Below are 14,006 nucleotides of genomic sequence, written 5' to 3' on the forward strand. Positions count from 1 at the left end.
ATTTATACGTATTGAAGGTTCTGCTTAATCGAGTTAGTTGGTGGGCACCAATCAGCACTCCCTGGTTGAACAGATTACGCAACTAAGAAAGATAATTTCAACTTGAATTATTTTGCAGAAAAAGGCACACTTCTCTACTTATTTCGACTGAAAGAAAAACTGAGGTTAAACCAAAAGCCACAGACATAAAAGATAATGATTAAAAAGAAAAAACTGGAGGAAATGCTCATGGTATAATATTTTAAAAATCAGAAAACCAGTTATTATAACATCAAACATTTAAATGTATATGAATAGACATTGCCATGTTTGCGAACAGAAAAAAAGGCAACAAGAAATAGGTCGAAATGCTGATAGTATTTCTGTTACGTTTAATTTTAATTTTCCCCTATTTTTCTATACTTCACAAGAGTATATGGATTTTCCTCAGTGGACTCTCCTCTGAAATTTAAACACAAAATAATGGCTTCCGAAACCTTCTGTCAACACACAAACCCCTGCAAAACTCTAGCAATTTTTCAATCAGAAAGAGAAGAGAAGAAATAACTTAAGAATATCATTTCTATCCTTATCCAGCTCAGGAAGACTTTCTTCTCTGGTCTCTGAGTAGCTGGACTAGTTTCTGATCCTACTAATTCCACCTCAAATTTCCCATCTGTTAGACGAGTAGGAGGCCGAGACACATACCACAACCCAACAAATAATAGGCAGTGGCTGAATGAAAACAGATCACTTAATAGAAATGAAGGACACAAAAAGGAAAAGAATTCAAGTCCATACCTGAACGACAGGGTGGCCACCAGTTGGAGCTTTGACAGCCCCTCGGCTGCCTTCTGTCTCATAGTGGGCCCGGTGATGTGGCTTGGGCTGCACCTCAATCCGCAGCTCATAGGACCCCGACTGGTGGGAGAGTGGCCACTCAAGCGGAGGGAGGGATGCGGTCACTGGAATACTGAAGGAGGAAACAGAATCAGTCGTGTGTACAAGAAATCAGAACCAGTCGACCTGGGGGCGCCCGGGTGGCTCAGTCAGTTGAGCATCCGACTTCGGCTCAGGTCATGATCTCACGGTCTGTGAGTTTGAGCCCCACGTCAGGCTCTGTGCTGATAGCTCAGAGCCGGGAGCCTGCTTCAGATTCTGTGTCTCCCTCTCTCTTTGACCCTCCCCCATTCATGCTCTGTCTCTCTCTATCTCAAAAATAAATAAACATTAAAATTTAAGAAAAAAAAAAAGAACCAGTCGATCTGTACAATAAACGTAAATGGTCCCTTTTCTGAAAAATCATGTCAGAGGGAACAGAAGTAAAGTACTGGCTGTTGGAAAGCACATATTTCTCAGACAGGATAGGTAGGATTCTACTCAAGTGAGAGATCTTTTTCTTTGTTTTCTCTTCCACCTTTGATGAAAACAGTGTGACTGACATCTCAGTTTGTGAAGCTAATTTCATTACATGTGAGTTCTAGCATATTTCTAAATGTTACCACCCCTTTTCCTCTGGGAATTTTGAGGAGTACCATCTCCTTCCTTTAAAAATCACCCCTTACCCAGAATGTTCTCCCTTTCCAAAGGAGTAAGCATGGGAGAAATTACCTGAAGTGGAAATCAGGAGCCCACGTGTGTCACAGATGTGCAAGTGACCTTAGGCAAGTAACCTCACCTCTTTTATCTCCAGTGTCTTATAATAACATATCAAATGGACCAGATGGCACCTGAGAGTTGTTTCAGTTCTTATTTCCAAGTCTGATGCTCTCGATTAAAAGCTGCATTTAAGGAGAGACCATTTCTAGTCACAGCCATTGGCTCTCAGGACCAGTAAAGAAGATCTAACCATAGAGAAGTGTCTGATTTTGGTATGGATGAGTCAAACCACCCGGACCCCTAAGTTTAAAGGAAGAGAAGTCAAGAACATGACTGGAGTTACCCACCCGTGTTTAAGTCCAACCTCCACCTCTAGCTACTTTGAGCAGATGCCTCTATTAAGTTTCCCTGGGCCTTAAGTTTCCTCCATTGTGAAATGGAGCTATGGAGATCACATGAAGAGCTTAGCACAATAACTACTCAATAAATATCAGGTTATAATCATGTTTCCCTGTATATACACTCCATATTTCAAAGTTATCTCCTATACTCTAATTTACTTGTGGTTATAGTATTAGATGTATAGGTCTTTACATCTGAAGTTGTAATGACAGCCATTAAGTTTCATTTTCTTATAGAATCTTAACCCTTCCCAGCACACCCAACAGGTACTTGACACGTGGTTAGAATCATGTAATTAAAGACTTGGCTGAGGTCTTAATGATCTACCTAGACCACTCCTTCAGAGTCTTGGGGAACACGGATATTTTCCCAAGATTACAAGGCTCCAACTTATGTCTCTTGACTCTCAGTCCAGGGCTCCCTGCACGTCTCCATGCTACTAGAGATATGCTACTTCTTATCTTACTGATTTATTTAACATAGGGCCAAGCAAATATCTCACTTATAGAATGGCTCTGGAACAATACTCGATATTTGATCGGTTCTCGGTCAGTAGCCAGTGGGTGGGTGGGTAGATGGCTGGATGGCTCAATGAAAGAATAAGTGAGTGAGCAGTCTTATTCCAAAGAAGCCCCGCATATTCAAAGTCGCTTCAAAGTTGCAAACGCATGGATTTGTGTCACTATGTCCTGATTTTGTACATGTGGCACCAACCGTTAATCCAATCAGGATATTCTTTTCCACTAAGCCCGGAGCTTCTAAAAGCTACCGTTATCAACTGGACTTAGGGAAGCATTTGCAACGAAACCAATTCCATTCCTTCTCCATCACAGCAGTACCAAGGGCAATGCAGTGGGACCCCATAAACCACCACTGTTGGAGTCCAACTTGAACACGCAGTCCAACTTCAAATTATGTCATCACAATGCAAGCAAATCTCCATCTCTTCTTTGCAACTAGATCACCTCCTGAAGCCCCCCCTTGCCAAGTCTTAGAGCATCCACCTCAGTTTCGGTCCCAACATGCCTTCTAGCTTCTGCCTGCAGCCAAGGTGCCATGTGTCTTACACACTCACACTCTCATCGTGCGAGGTAATTTTTTTTAATTTGCAAAATAAGGCTCATAAAAATATCACTTCACCCCTGTTCTAATATCTTTTGAAGTATCAAAAATACTCAGGGAGGAGAAGACCCAGTGGGCTATCTCCGAGTATCAACTTCAAATTTTGTTTGGTTCCGGAACAAGTCTTTGACGACTACAATACAATCTTAAGAATTAGACCATCAGAGCCAATGTGAAATTCTGCATTTGAATTCCAGCCCTCAGCCCCACACACCCGGAGACAAATGTTATCATGAGACTTCCCTGAACGTCCTATCTTCTTGACCTTACAGAAAACTGTCACAAATATCTCATCAGCTGGCACAAATTGGCCCTCGTAGGGACTAAAGTGGTCAGTATCGTTTGGACCAAGAGTAGAGAAGGAAGGACAAACGATAAAGTCTTTATAAAGTCTCAGACAAATGCAGCACAATCATATTTTATATTCATGTTCCTCCCCAATCTCAACCATTAAGTAAACCACGTTTCACAGACTGGTCTGTAGCAGAAAGAATAAGGAGTCAAGAATTTGAGATTCTAAGTTTCCAACTCTGTCACTGACTAGCTGGGTGACCGTGGCCACGTCCGCTCGCCTCACCAAGCCCAGGCTTCTCGGCCTGCAGCAGGCGCTGGCCCTGATCAGCATTTCCTATGGTGGCTCCATACGACTTTGGTCACAGAACTCAGAGCCCCGTGGCCAAACGGCCTTTGAGATTACTGCACGTTCTGTCCGCAGCTGGGAGTGGCCCCTGCATAAAGATATCTGTTTAACTCTGTTAAACTCAGAATCTCCTTTTCTTTTTTTTTTTTTTTTTTTTTTTTTAATTTTTTTTTTTTTTCAACGTTTTTTATTTATTTTTGGGACAGAGAGACAGAGCATGAACGGGGGAGGGTCAGAGAGAGAGGGAGACACAGAATCGGAAGCAGGCTCCAGGCTCCGAGCCATCAGCCCAGAGCCTGACGCGGGGCTCGAACTCACGGACCGCGAGATCGTGACCTGGCTGAAGTCGGACGCTTAACCGACTGCGCCACCCAGGCGCCCCCAGAATCTCCTTTTCTAAGGGACACCCATCGACCTGTGATGGCACCGGTGTTCTCAGAACCGCTCGGGAAGAAGGGCCAGACTGGAAGGCCCCTGTGGTCCAGTTTGGTCTGGTGTGGGCTAAGCAAGGCCCGGGGGACAGAGCCCGCGACTACTCTCACCTCATCAATCACAACAGCTCCACCATGATCTATTTTGGTGTTCAATTTAGTATTTGCATAAAAAAAAAACCAGTTTCCCGTTTGCTAAAAGCAAGCGCTCTGAAGAATCAATGTCCTCATCCTATTACCGTATGGTTTTCAAAGTGTCAGGATGACTTTGAGCTTCGCTTTCATGGAACGTCATGTGCTTCTAACCTCTGGGCGCCTCATTTTTCTTAGCATCCAAATGAAGATAAAAATAATACCAACTAGGGGCGCCTGGGTGGCGCAGTCGGTTAAGGGTCCGACTTCAGCCAGGTCACGATCTCGCGGTCCGTGAGTTCGAGCCCCGCGTCGGGCTCTGGGCTGACGGCTCGGAGCCTGGAGCCTGCTTCCGACTCTGTGTCTCCCTCTCTCTCTGCCCCTCCCCCGTCCATGCTCTGTCTCTCTCTGTCCCAAAAATAAATAAAAAACGTTGAAAAAAAAATTAAAAAAAATAATGATAATAATACCAACTAGATTTACTGGAGAATAAAATGATACGTGGGCGATACTTAGAGTTGTGCCTAGCACATAGCAAGCATCCTCAAATGCTGGTGATTATCATGGTCACTGTCATTCCTCTAACAACCAGTGGGAGCTCAATCTTCTAGGACAAGGCTCATCCAGGAGAAAGTACTTTCTAAAGTGCCTCCCTGATAAGAAGATTCCCCTCTGAAACACAGCAGCTGCCCCTTTCTTTTCACTCTTACTTTGTGCAGGCTTGGTGCCAAGAATTTCATATATATCCTCACACCTTGCAAAAAAACAAAAAACGAACGAAAAAACAACGAGGTGGGGACTAACCCACAGGGAATGAGCCAAGGTTTAGTAAGGATCCTGATTGATCAGCAATGTCTGCCTTGGGCACGGCATCCCAAAGATGCTGGATGAGAAAGCTGTCCTGCACGACTAGCGATGCCTGGCATGGACACGGCAGGGGGGCAGCACCAGACATGCCCACGATCACACAGCCCCCGAGGGGTGGAACCAGGACTCAAACCCGGTCCCTGGAGACCCCAAAGCCTACACACCGCCATCGACATGCAGCGCTTCGGCTTCCCACGATTTCAAGCTCCTCGAGGAGAGCAGATGCGAAAACCCACCAATTCCTCTTAGAAGAGGCTGCTAAATGCCCCGTATAAAGGCTTGCTCTGTGCTTCCCAGAACGTCCCCTCCACGGAGGCAGAAATTTCTGCCCGCTTTGTTCACCACGGTCTCCCCAACACCCACAACAGTGCCCGCCTGGCACATAGCAGGTGCCTGATAAAACCCTGTCGCCGGAACGAATGCGCGAACCGGCCAGGGGCCATCACAGGCATGCTCCCGACCACCTGGGGAGTTAGGGGGGCCCACGGAGAAACCACAGCTGGGAGAACTGAACCCCCCCCCGCCACGCCCGCCAAGGTCTGGCAGCCAGGAGGCGGGAGGGCCTGGGTGTGGATGCGGCCTGTCCCAGACGCTAAAGCACCACGCCCCCCCCACCCCCACCCCCACCCCCGGGGAAACCGGTCCCCTAGGAGCCCCGCTCACCTGCAGAGGGGAAGGGCGGGCACCAGCTGCTTGGGCCACGTGGGCGGCATCAGCAGGATGGACTCGGGGGCCGAGTTCCTCCTCTCCTCCTGCTCGCAGGGGCCCAGAAATTCCACGGCGGCCGGGTACAGGTGGCGGGGCAGGCCGGCCTTGGGCGGGGCGGCGGACACGGGCGCCGGCTCGGGGCTGGTCTTCCACATCTTGGGCGGGATGCCGCAGGGCGAGTCGGCGGCGAGGCTGTTCAGGGCGTCCATGAGGACAGCGGAGCCGGCCGCGGCGGGGTAGCCGGCGGGGGCGCCGTCGTCCCGGGGCTGCGGCGAGGGGCTCCGGGAGCGCTGGGGCGAGGCTCCGGGCAGCGGGGCGACCGGGGCCCCGGCGCACGAATGCCTCCGCTTGGCGCCAGGCGACGAGGAGCGGGAGGCCGGACGGGGCGCGGGCGAGCGGCGGCCCAGGCAGCTGTCCTCAGCGAGGCCGGTTCGAGGTGACATTATTGGCGAGGTTCTGGGGGAATAATGAGCAGGGATGTTTTGAAACTGGGGGCACAGGTCGTCGGGCCCGCCGTTATTGGGCGAGACGCAGGGCGAGGTGTAGGGGGAGAAGGTGTCGGAAACGAAGCTGGCAGAGGAGCCGCTGCTAGCCGGGCTCAAGCAAAGCGGCTCGCGGTAGCCCTCGAAGCCGGGCACGGGCAGCGTGAACCGCGGGCTGGCGGCCGCCCCGGCCAGGGCCGGCTGCTCCCCCAGCAGGCCAGCGTCTCTCCCGCGGAGGGGGCCCCCTGCCTGCATCAGTTCGTGAGATGGAGTGATCTCGATCCGAGGGCTCAGGCCCGAGGCCCCGGCTGGCTGGGCCGCGCTCAGAAAGTTCTGCGGCCCTACCCTATCCGGCTCTCCGAATCGGCCGGGGGGCTCGCCCGGGAGACTGGGGAGGGGGCTGTATGGCTTGAGGCCATAGTCCAGGACATCATCGGGGTATGCGAGTCCGGAGGGTGGGCTGGCGACCTTATGTGCATTCGGTTCTTCTGGAAAGAGAAGGGGGGGGAGGGAGGGGTCTTTTTAAGCCTCTAAAACAGAACTCCCGGGCAGAACAATCCCAGATCGGGTTTTGGCTCCTGTTTTTCTTCTTTGTTTTCTTAATAATCCCCCCCCCCACCCCGCCCCGCCCCGCCGCCCGTGCCAAACCCCCGAGCTGGAACCTCCTTCCCTCACCAGAGGAAAGTGAGGCCGCCTCATCCCCGATTCCTTGAAGACAGAGATGGAAGCGGAAAGATTTTAGTGCAGGTGCACAGAGCACAGCTCATCCAAGCCACGCTGCCCTAGCCAGAGGCCCGGCAGGACGCCCCGGGCCAATGACGTCCCAACTTTTGGTTCAGGGGGACCCTGGGAAGAAACGCGTTTTTACTCCACGACTCGGTTCACGCCCTCTCTACTGGAGCCTGAAACGAAGCTTCGCAAAAACAGTACTTACCCTCACCTTTCCTCTTGTCTGGGGTTATTTGGTTTAAGTGCTGGTCACAAGTCACTGAACAGATTTCCTGGCCCACCAGTGGGTCAGGACCCACGGTCGGAAAACCACGGACGCAGGCTCGTTTCAACATTTTTGCACGTTTGGTACAGCCACGGGACGCACAGGCAGACTGCACCGGCTCTGAGTCCCAGGAGCTCCGGGTTCAGACCCCAGCCGCTCACGCTCAAGGGTAACTGGTGGCTTCGTTTAAAACCAGGACCCCTGAGTCGCATCTTATCTTGGGCCATTTTACAGACGAGGAAACTGGGGCCCAGGGAGGGGAAGGGATTCACCCAGAGGCACAGAGTTAGCAGGATGAGAAATCCCACAGACCAGCCCCTTGGTCCTCAAAAGGCAGAGCCACGGCTAAACGGTGTCCCAAACCATAAAAAAAGCAGCGGATGCGGAAGGACCGGATTTTTCTTTCGTAGCGGCCTTCTGTCTTAGGTTCCCGCTGCCACCTCAAAGGACGGACTCTGGAGAGTGGATTTAGGGAGGGAAGGAGCTGTTCCGCCCAGCACCCTGACCCTGGGGGAGCTCCTCCTCTCAGTAGAGGCCCCTCCCCCCTCCCTGTGGGGGCTTGGTTCAGCCTGACCCCTCTAACGCGCCTTCCTACACCCAAACCATAGCGAGTCCTAACGACCCTACTGTCAAAACAGAAGCCACATGGGGTGTCTGGGTGGCTCAGTCGGTGAAGCGTCCGACTTCGGCTCAGGTCATGATCTCGCGGTCCATGAGTTCGAGCCCCGTGTCGGGCTCTGTGCTGACAGCTCAGAGCCTGGAGCCTGTTTCGGATTCTGTGTCTCCCTCTCTCTCTGACCCTCCCCCGTTCATGCTCGGTCTCTCTCTGTCTCAAAAATAAATAAACGTTAAAAAAAGAAAATTAAAAAAAAAAAAAAAAAACAGAAGCCACATTTGCACCACAACCCCCCTGGCCTAAGACGCCGGCCCATCCTCTCTCGCCTGGACTTCGGTCACCTCCTCCCTGGGCTCCCCACTTCTGTCCTCACCCCCTCCAGTCTGTTCACCATGCAGTAGCCCCTTGACATGCCCGCCTGCAAAACTTTAAAGGCTTTCCCAAATGTGATCTGAAGCCCCTGAGCCCTGGTCTGTCTCACTATTCGTACCTGCCCATTTTCCCAGCCTGACTCAGCAACGGCCCCGCTGACCTCTTCTTCAGATATCTCCCGCCTTCAAGTTCAAGTGCCGTTCATTCTGCTGGAAACCCTCCCCCCCCCCCCCCCCCGCCGAGATCTTCACATGGCCGCTTCCCTGAATTCCTTCATGTGTCTGTTCAGCCAACGCTTCCTTAGATTGGCCCATCAGAAAGACCCCCTCCATCCCCACCTGTCACTCTCCACCCCTTTTCCCTAACACCCGTTGCCAGCTGACACATCAGATATTATCTGCTTAGGGAGTCTCATCCTGATAGATCAGGGGCAGGCAAACGGACCATGTTTGTAAATAAAGTTTTATTGGAAAGCACCCATTCTTGTTTGTTTACATACGGTCTGTGGCTTGTTTTTGTACTACAGCGGCAGTTGATGGGGGCGCCCGGGTGGCTCAGTCGGTTGAGCATCCGACTTGGGCTCAGGTCATGATCTCGCGGTTTGTGAGTTCAAGCCCCGCGTCTGGCCCTGGGCTGACAGCTCAGAGCCTGGAGCCGGCTGCGGATTCTGTGTCTCCCTCTCTCTGCCCCACTCGTGCTCCTCTCTCTCTCAAAAATAAACATTAAAAAATTTTAAAAACAACAGCCACGTGGATAAGTTGCAATAAACACTCTATGGCCCACAAAGCCTAAAATGTTATCTGGCCCTTTATAGAAGATTGTCACCCATGTGCTGGACTCTATGCTCCACGGGTGCCGGAACCGTATCTATCAAGGTTCAGCACTGGGTGCCAGACACCTAGCACAGGCTGTCCATAAACATTTGCTGAGTGAGCAAACAATGGAAGAATCCTGTCCAAGGTTCATGTAGCCAGAAATGGGACCTCTTCTTCAAGTTGGATGCCTGGCCCTTACCCCGGGGAGCCAAGATAGCTGCACGGGTGATCCTCTGCCTCCTCGGTGTCCTTTCTGGACCATCGTGGAGTAAATGCTGCCTGGTTTAGCTGAGCTGATCTCATGGGGTCCAGAGGGTACCCCCTCCCCAGGTGAGAGCCCCGAAACGGCTTCTCACAGGTCTTAGGGTAAAGATGAACGATCTCAACTAGGCCAGCCAGGCCAGGCCCTGCCTGCCACCTCTAGCCTCACCTCTCTCTACTCTCCCTTGGACTCCAGCCAAACTGTCTTTCTGTTCTTAGAAAGCACCTACCTTCTTTCTGCCTCAGGACCTTTGCACTTGCGGTGCCCTCTGCCACAACTGCTCCTCCCCCACCCCACCCAGGCCCCTTCTCTACATAACTAAAGCCGCTCATTCCTTCCAGCTAAAGTGCCGTGTGCTGGGGAAGGCTTCCTGATCTCCTTGGCTAGATCTGAGACCACTCACGTTTCTCTGTTCTGTCCCTACACTTCCCGAAATTCCAATTAAGAAATTGTGAAGTTGTTTATTGCCTGCCTCTCTTCCAACCTCCAGCTCCATCCCTACCAACAGGAAATTCCATAAGGGCTCTCTCACCCCTTAGGGTATCCTAGCACCTGGACAGCCCCACCCAAAATATGTGTGGGTTGGCTGAATTTTTAAAAAAGGGGGGGGAGGGGGAGTTCAGAAAAGTCTATGTGAAATATTTCAACTACTACTCAAAGATGCTAATATCCAACCCAAACGGTAGAAAGATCTAACCTCAAGAGAGGGCAATTCGTTAACATCTACCAAAATTCCAACATACCTATCTTTGGAACCAAGCAATGTAGCTTTAGAATTTATCTTGCAGGGGCACCGGGTGGCTCAATTAAGCCTCTGACTTTGGCATAGGGCATGATCTCACGGTTCGTGGGTTCGAGCCCGTCACCAGGCTCCACACTGACAGTGCGGAGCCTGCTTGGGATTCTCTCCCTCTCCTCTCTCTGCCCTTCCCCCACTTGCGCGTGTGTGCACGAGCTCTCTCTCTCCCAAAGATAGATAAAACTTAAAATTTATTCCGTGATAAACCCTCATATGTGCAAAATGAAGTGTGTGGAAGATTAGTTAATACTGCCCTGTCGGTAATCCCAAAAGACAGGAAGCAATCTAACGTCCATCAGTTGGGGATGGGTTGAATTCCAGTTTGTTCCAACAATGGGCTATACGGGGGCGCCTGGGTGGCTCAGCCGGTTAAGCATCTGACTCTTGGTTTTGGCTCAGGTCATGATATCACGGTTCGTGGGTTCGAGCCCCACATCAGGCTCTGTACTGACAGCGCGGAGCCTGCTTGGGATCCTCTGTCTCCCTCTCTCTCTGCCCCTCCCCCACTCATGCTGGCTCTCTCAAAATAAACAAACTTTAAAAAAGCAAAAACAGGGGCACCTGGGTGGCTCAGTCAGTTAAGCAATCAACTCCTGATTTCAGCTCAGGTCAGGATCTCACAGTTTGTGGGTCCGAGCCCTACGTCAGGCTCTGCACTGACGGTGTGGAGCCTGCTTGGGATTCTCTCCCTCTGTCCCTCTCTCTCTCTCTCTCTCTCTCTCTCTCTCTCTCTCTCGCTGCTTCTCACCTGCTCATGCACTCAAACTCTCTCTCAAAAATAAACTTAAAAAGGTTGTGAGCTGCTATGAGGTACAGTTTACAGCAAGTGTAAACGTTTAAAACAAAAAACAATGCTGCTATATAAAGGGTTTAAAAAGTTCTTTCAGCCTTGATATGAAATGACCACAAGACACAGGGTCAAAGAAAAGCAAGGTACCTACAGTATGCACAGTACAAAAACAGAGGATAAGAGAATGTACACACACACAGAATGTACACACACACACACACACACACACACACACACAGCTGCTGGGTGTTCAGCCTCTCTCTGCAAGTTATAGGTAACAGGGACTTCTTCCAGGGAAGGGAACTAAGTCATCAGGCAGGGGAGGCACGCCCAAAAGAGATTCTGTTTCCTGTATTACCCTGAGAAAAGAAACACAATTCCCAAAAGAATCAGGTTTTTATTTTATTTTAAAGGTGATGGGGCCTAGTAGGATACACGGCAATGACACCTTGGTTTAAGAAGCAGGAAACTGAAACCTAGCCCTATGCTGCCACCAACCAGCTATGTGACCTTGGAAGAGACCCTCACCCCGACTCCAGGTCTCAACCTGCCCATTCATAACAGGACAGCACTAAACCAGATCCGTTTCCTTGGTCACTTCTGGCTGGGATTTTTCTAGCTAGCGTCTGTAGGTTCTCACGTTCCCAGTCAACAACAACGCACACACGGACACCTTCCTGGCAGGTAACGGAGCGCAGATTTTTATTCTAGCAAGAGATCAACATCAAGCCCGGGTCCCGCGACATCCTGATAATCCACTGCCCTGCGAACCAGCAAAAACAAACCACAAAACGTCTCTTAGCAAAAGTTCTGGCCTTATCAGAAAGGGCCGCATCACATCTCATCAGAAACACCCCGCTTCAGGGCTGATGCGAACAGTCGCAGAAACTCGGCCCTGAAAACACACATCACTCACCCTCGCTGGCAGGCTGCGCCGAACAGAAAGGCCGGCTTGCTGAGCAAAAGCATCCAGAGCATTTACACTGGTTTTAATTAATCCGAGCAGCTGAGTTTTTCCGTCTTTCTTTTTCCTCTCAAGATTCTGAAAGCTTCCCAGCAAGCAGGGAATGTGAAGGTAATTTATCACTGTTCCATTCTCAGTCTGCTGGGTATTTAACAGCAAGCATCCCAGATGCACGGCTCAGGGCGAACACGTTTCTTTAAGCAGCTGGGCTTCTCTGTTTCTCCTTACACAACTGCCCCCCTCACAGCCAAACCCCTCGGGGTCGCGGCTGTGCCCACACAGCAACCGGACAAAGTTAGTTTCATCTCAGAGCCACCAGATTTTCTCAGAAAGGGTTCCAAAAATCCTTTTTTTTTTTTTTTCTTAACCACTTGCATAATCTTTGCTACATCCACGTACTACCAGTAAATATTATTTACTTAATATTTCTATTTAAATTCACTCACACAGTACTTTAATTTTTTTTTTCTTTTAAAAGGAAACTTTATACCACTACCACAAATGGAAAATCTGTGTCGCCTCCATAAATAGAAGGTAGGGTAAAAACACAATAAAAATAAAAGTTACTCAATTCAAGATTCGAGACACTGTGGCCGGCCAAAGGCTCTACCCTGAGGCCCACCCTTTCTCTGCCCCTGAATGCTCCCTTTTTACGGAGACGGTATGTATATATGAAGATTTTGAATATGTCGAGTTTGAGGAGTGTTGCCAAATGTTATATACTCTCGTAACCACAACCACAATAAAGCTGTAGGACATTTCCACAACCCCAGGAGGCCTACCTTTTTTAAGGCTGGAGGGGGGCAGGGAGGAAACGGCAGCTGCTAGAAAGATACGGGAGCACCTAACAGACTCTACCTGGGACTAGTTCAAAGCCACGTAGCGCTGCAAGAAAAAATGGCGCTCGTTACATGTGATGCCCTCAACCCCTTCACCTGCCATGGGTCACCTAGCCCACCCTGAGGCATCCATACTCAGAGAGAGGAAGAAGCTGGAAGCCGTGATGGGGGTTCAGAGGCTGCTGCCCAAAGTCCTCTGTGCCTCTATGCCTTTGTACCTGCTGTTCCCCTTGCCTGGAACTCCCTTCCAGACCCCCTGTCCTCACTTCTCCTAGCAAACCATTATTTTCCCATCAAGATTACACCTGGGCCACCTCCTCCTGAAGGCCCTCCCTGATTCCCTAGTCTGGATCGGAAAGCTCTTCTTCTGGGTTCCCAGAAAACCTGCAGAACCGTGTAATGAAGTCTATCAATTGTCTCCCTACGGGGCTGGGAGCTTTCTGAAGGCAGTCAGGGATCGTCAGTCAATAATAATCAACAGGGAAAGCAGCTAACATTTATTGAGAACTTCCCTGCCAGGCACCGTGGTAAGCACATTCCGCCTAGTTATTCTAGCCTCACAACCCGCAATGAGGTGGGCACTGGGTATTCCCCTTTTACAGACGAGGAAACGGAGACACAAGGAGCAGATTTGCCGGAGGGCCCACGCTCGAACCCAGGCAGACTGGAGAGCATCGTCAATCCCCAGGCCGGGGCTCCTCACCTCGGAGCTAGTGGCATTCAGGGCTAGAGGATTCTTCTGTTGGGGGAAGGCGGGGGGAGGGGGGGGGGGAGCTGGGGTGTTTAGCAGCACGCCTGGCCTCTAACCACTAGATGCCGGTGATCCCTACCGTGCTCCCAGCTGTGACTACCACAAACATCTCCAGGTATGTGGCCAAGTTCGTCCCGCAGTCAGAACACCTGCTCCCCGCCCCCCAGCTGAGAGCCACGGCCGCATACAGTGCTGGTGTCCCGTGCGTGCCCCGCTCACACCAGAGGCCCAAGAGAGCAATGCAAGCAGTGATCCGGGAGTCAGGCCCTCCAACCCAAAATGCTTCAGAAACGAGACATCTGCCCACCGTCAGCCCCAGCAAGTAAATCACACTGCAAGTCCTAATTCTCAGCGCCCTCCCTCCTTGGCTTCCCGGGGGCTCACCCCAGCATCCAGTCTCTGTGAAGGCTGGGGGAGGTCTCCAGCCACCATCGGAGGCTGC

The 14,006-nt window shown here is 50.9% G+C and overlaps 1 protein-coding gene across 7 annotated transcripts in view; it reads right to left on the minus strand.

The window, feature by feature from the left end:
• The window catches only part of NFATC2 (nuclear factor of activated T cells 2), a 159,705-nt gene that overhangs the window by 114,120 nt on the left and 31,579 nt on the right, over positions 1-14,006 (minus strand). For 5 of the 7 annotated variants that reach the window (XM_058685974.1, XM_058685975.1, XM_058685976.1 and 2 more), the window contains exons 2-3: positions 5,836-6,850; positions 781-952 (exon numbers count right to left, since the gene is read on the minus strand). In XM_058685974.1, coding sequence (XP_058541957.1) covers positions 781-952; positions 5,836-6,850 — 1,187 coding nt within the window. The remainder of the gene's footprint in view (positions 1-780; positions 953-5,835; positions 6,851-14,006) is intronic. The other 2 variants (XM_058685980.1, XM_058685981.1) reach the window with 1 other exon arrangement.

Source organism: Neofelis nebulosa, chromosome 9, assembly GCF_028018385.1.
Source record: "Neofelis nebulosa isolate mNeoNeb1 chromosome 9, mNeoNeb1.pri, whole genome shotgun sequence".
In the NCBI taxonomy this organism is placed as follows: Eukaryota; Metazoa; Chordata; class Mammalia; order Carnivora; family Felidae; genus Neofelis; species Neofelis nebulosa.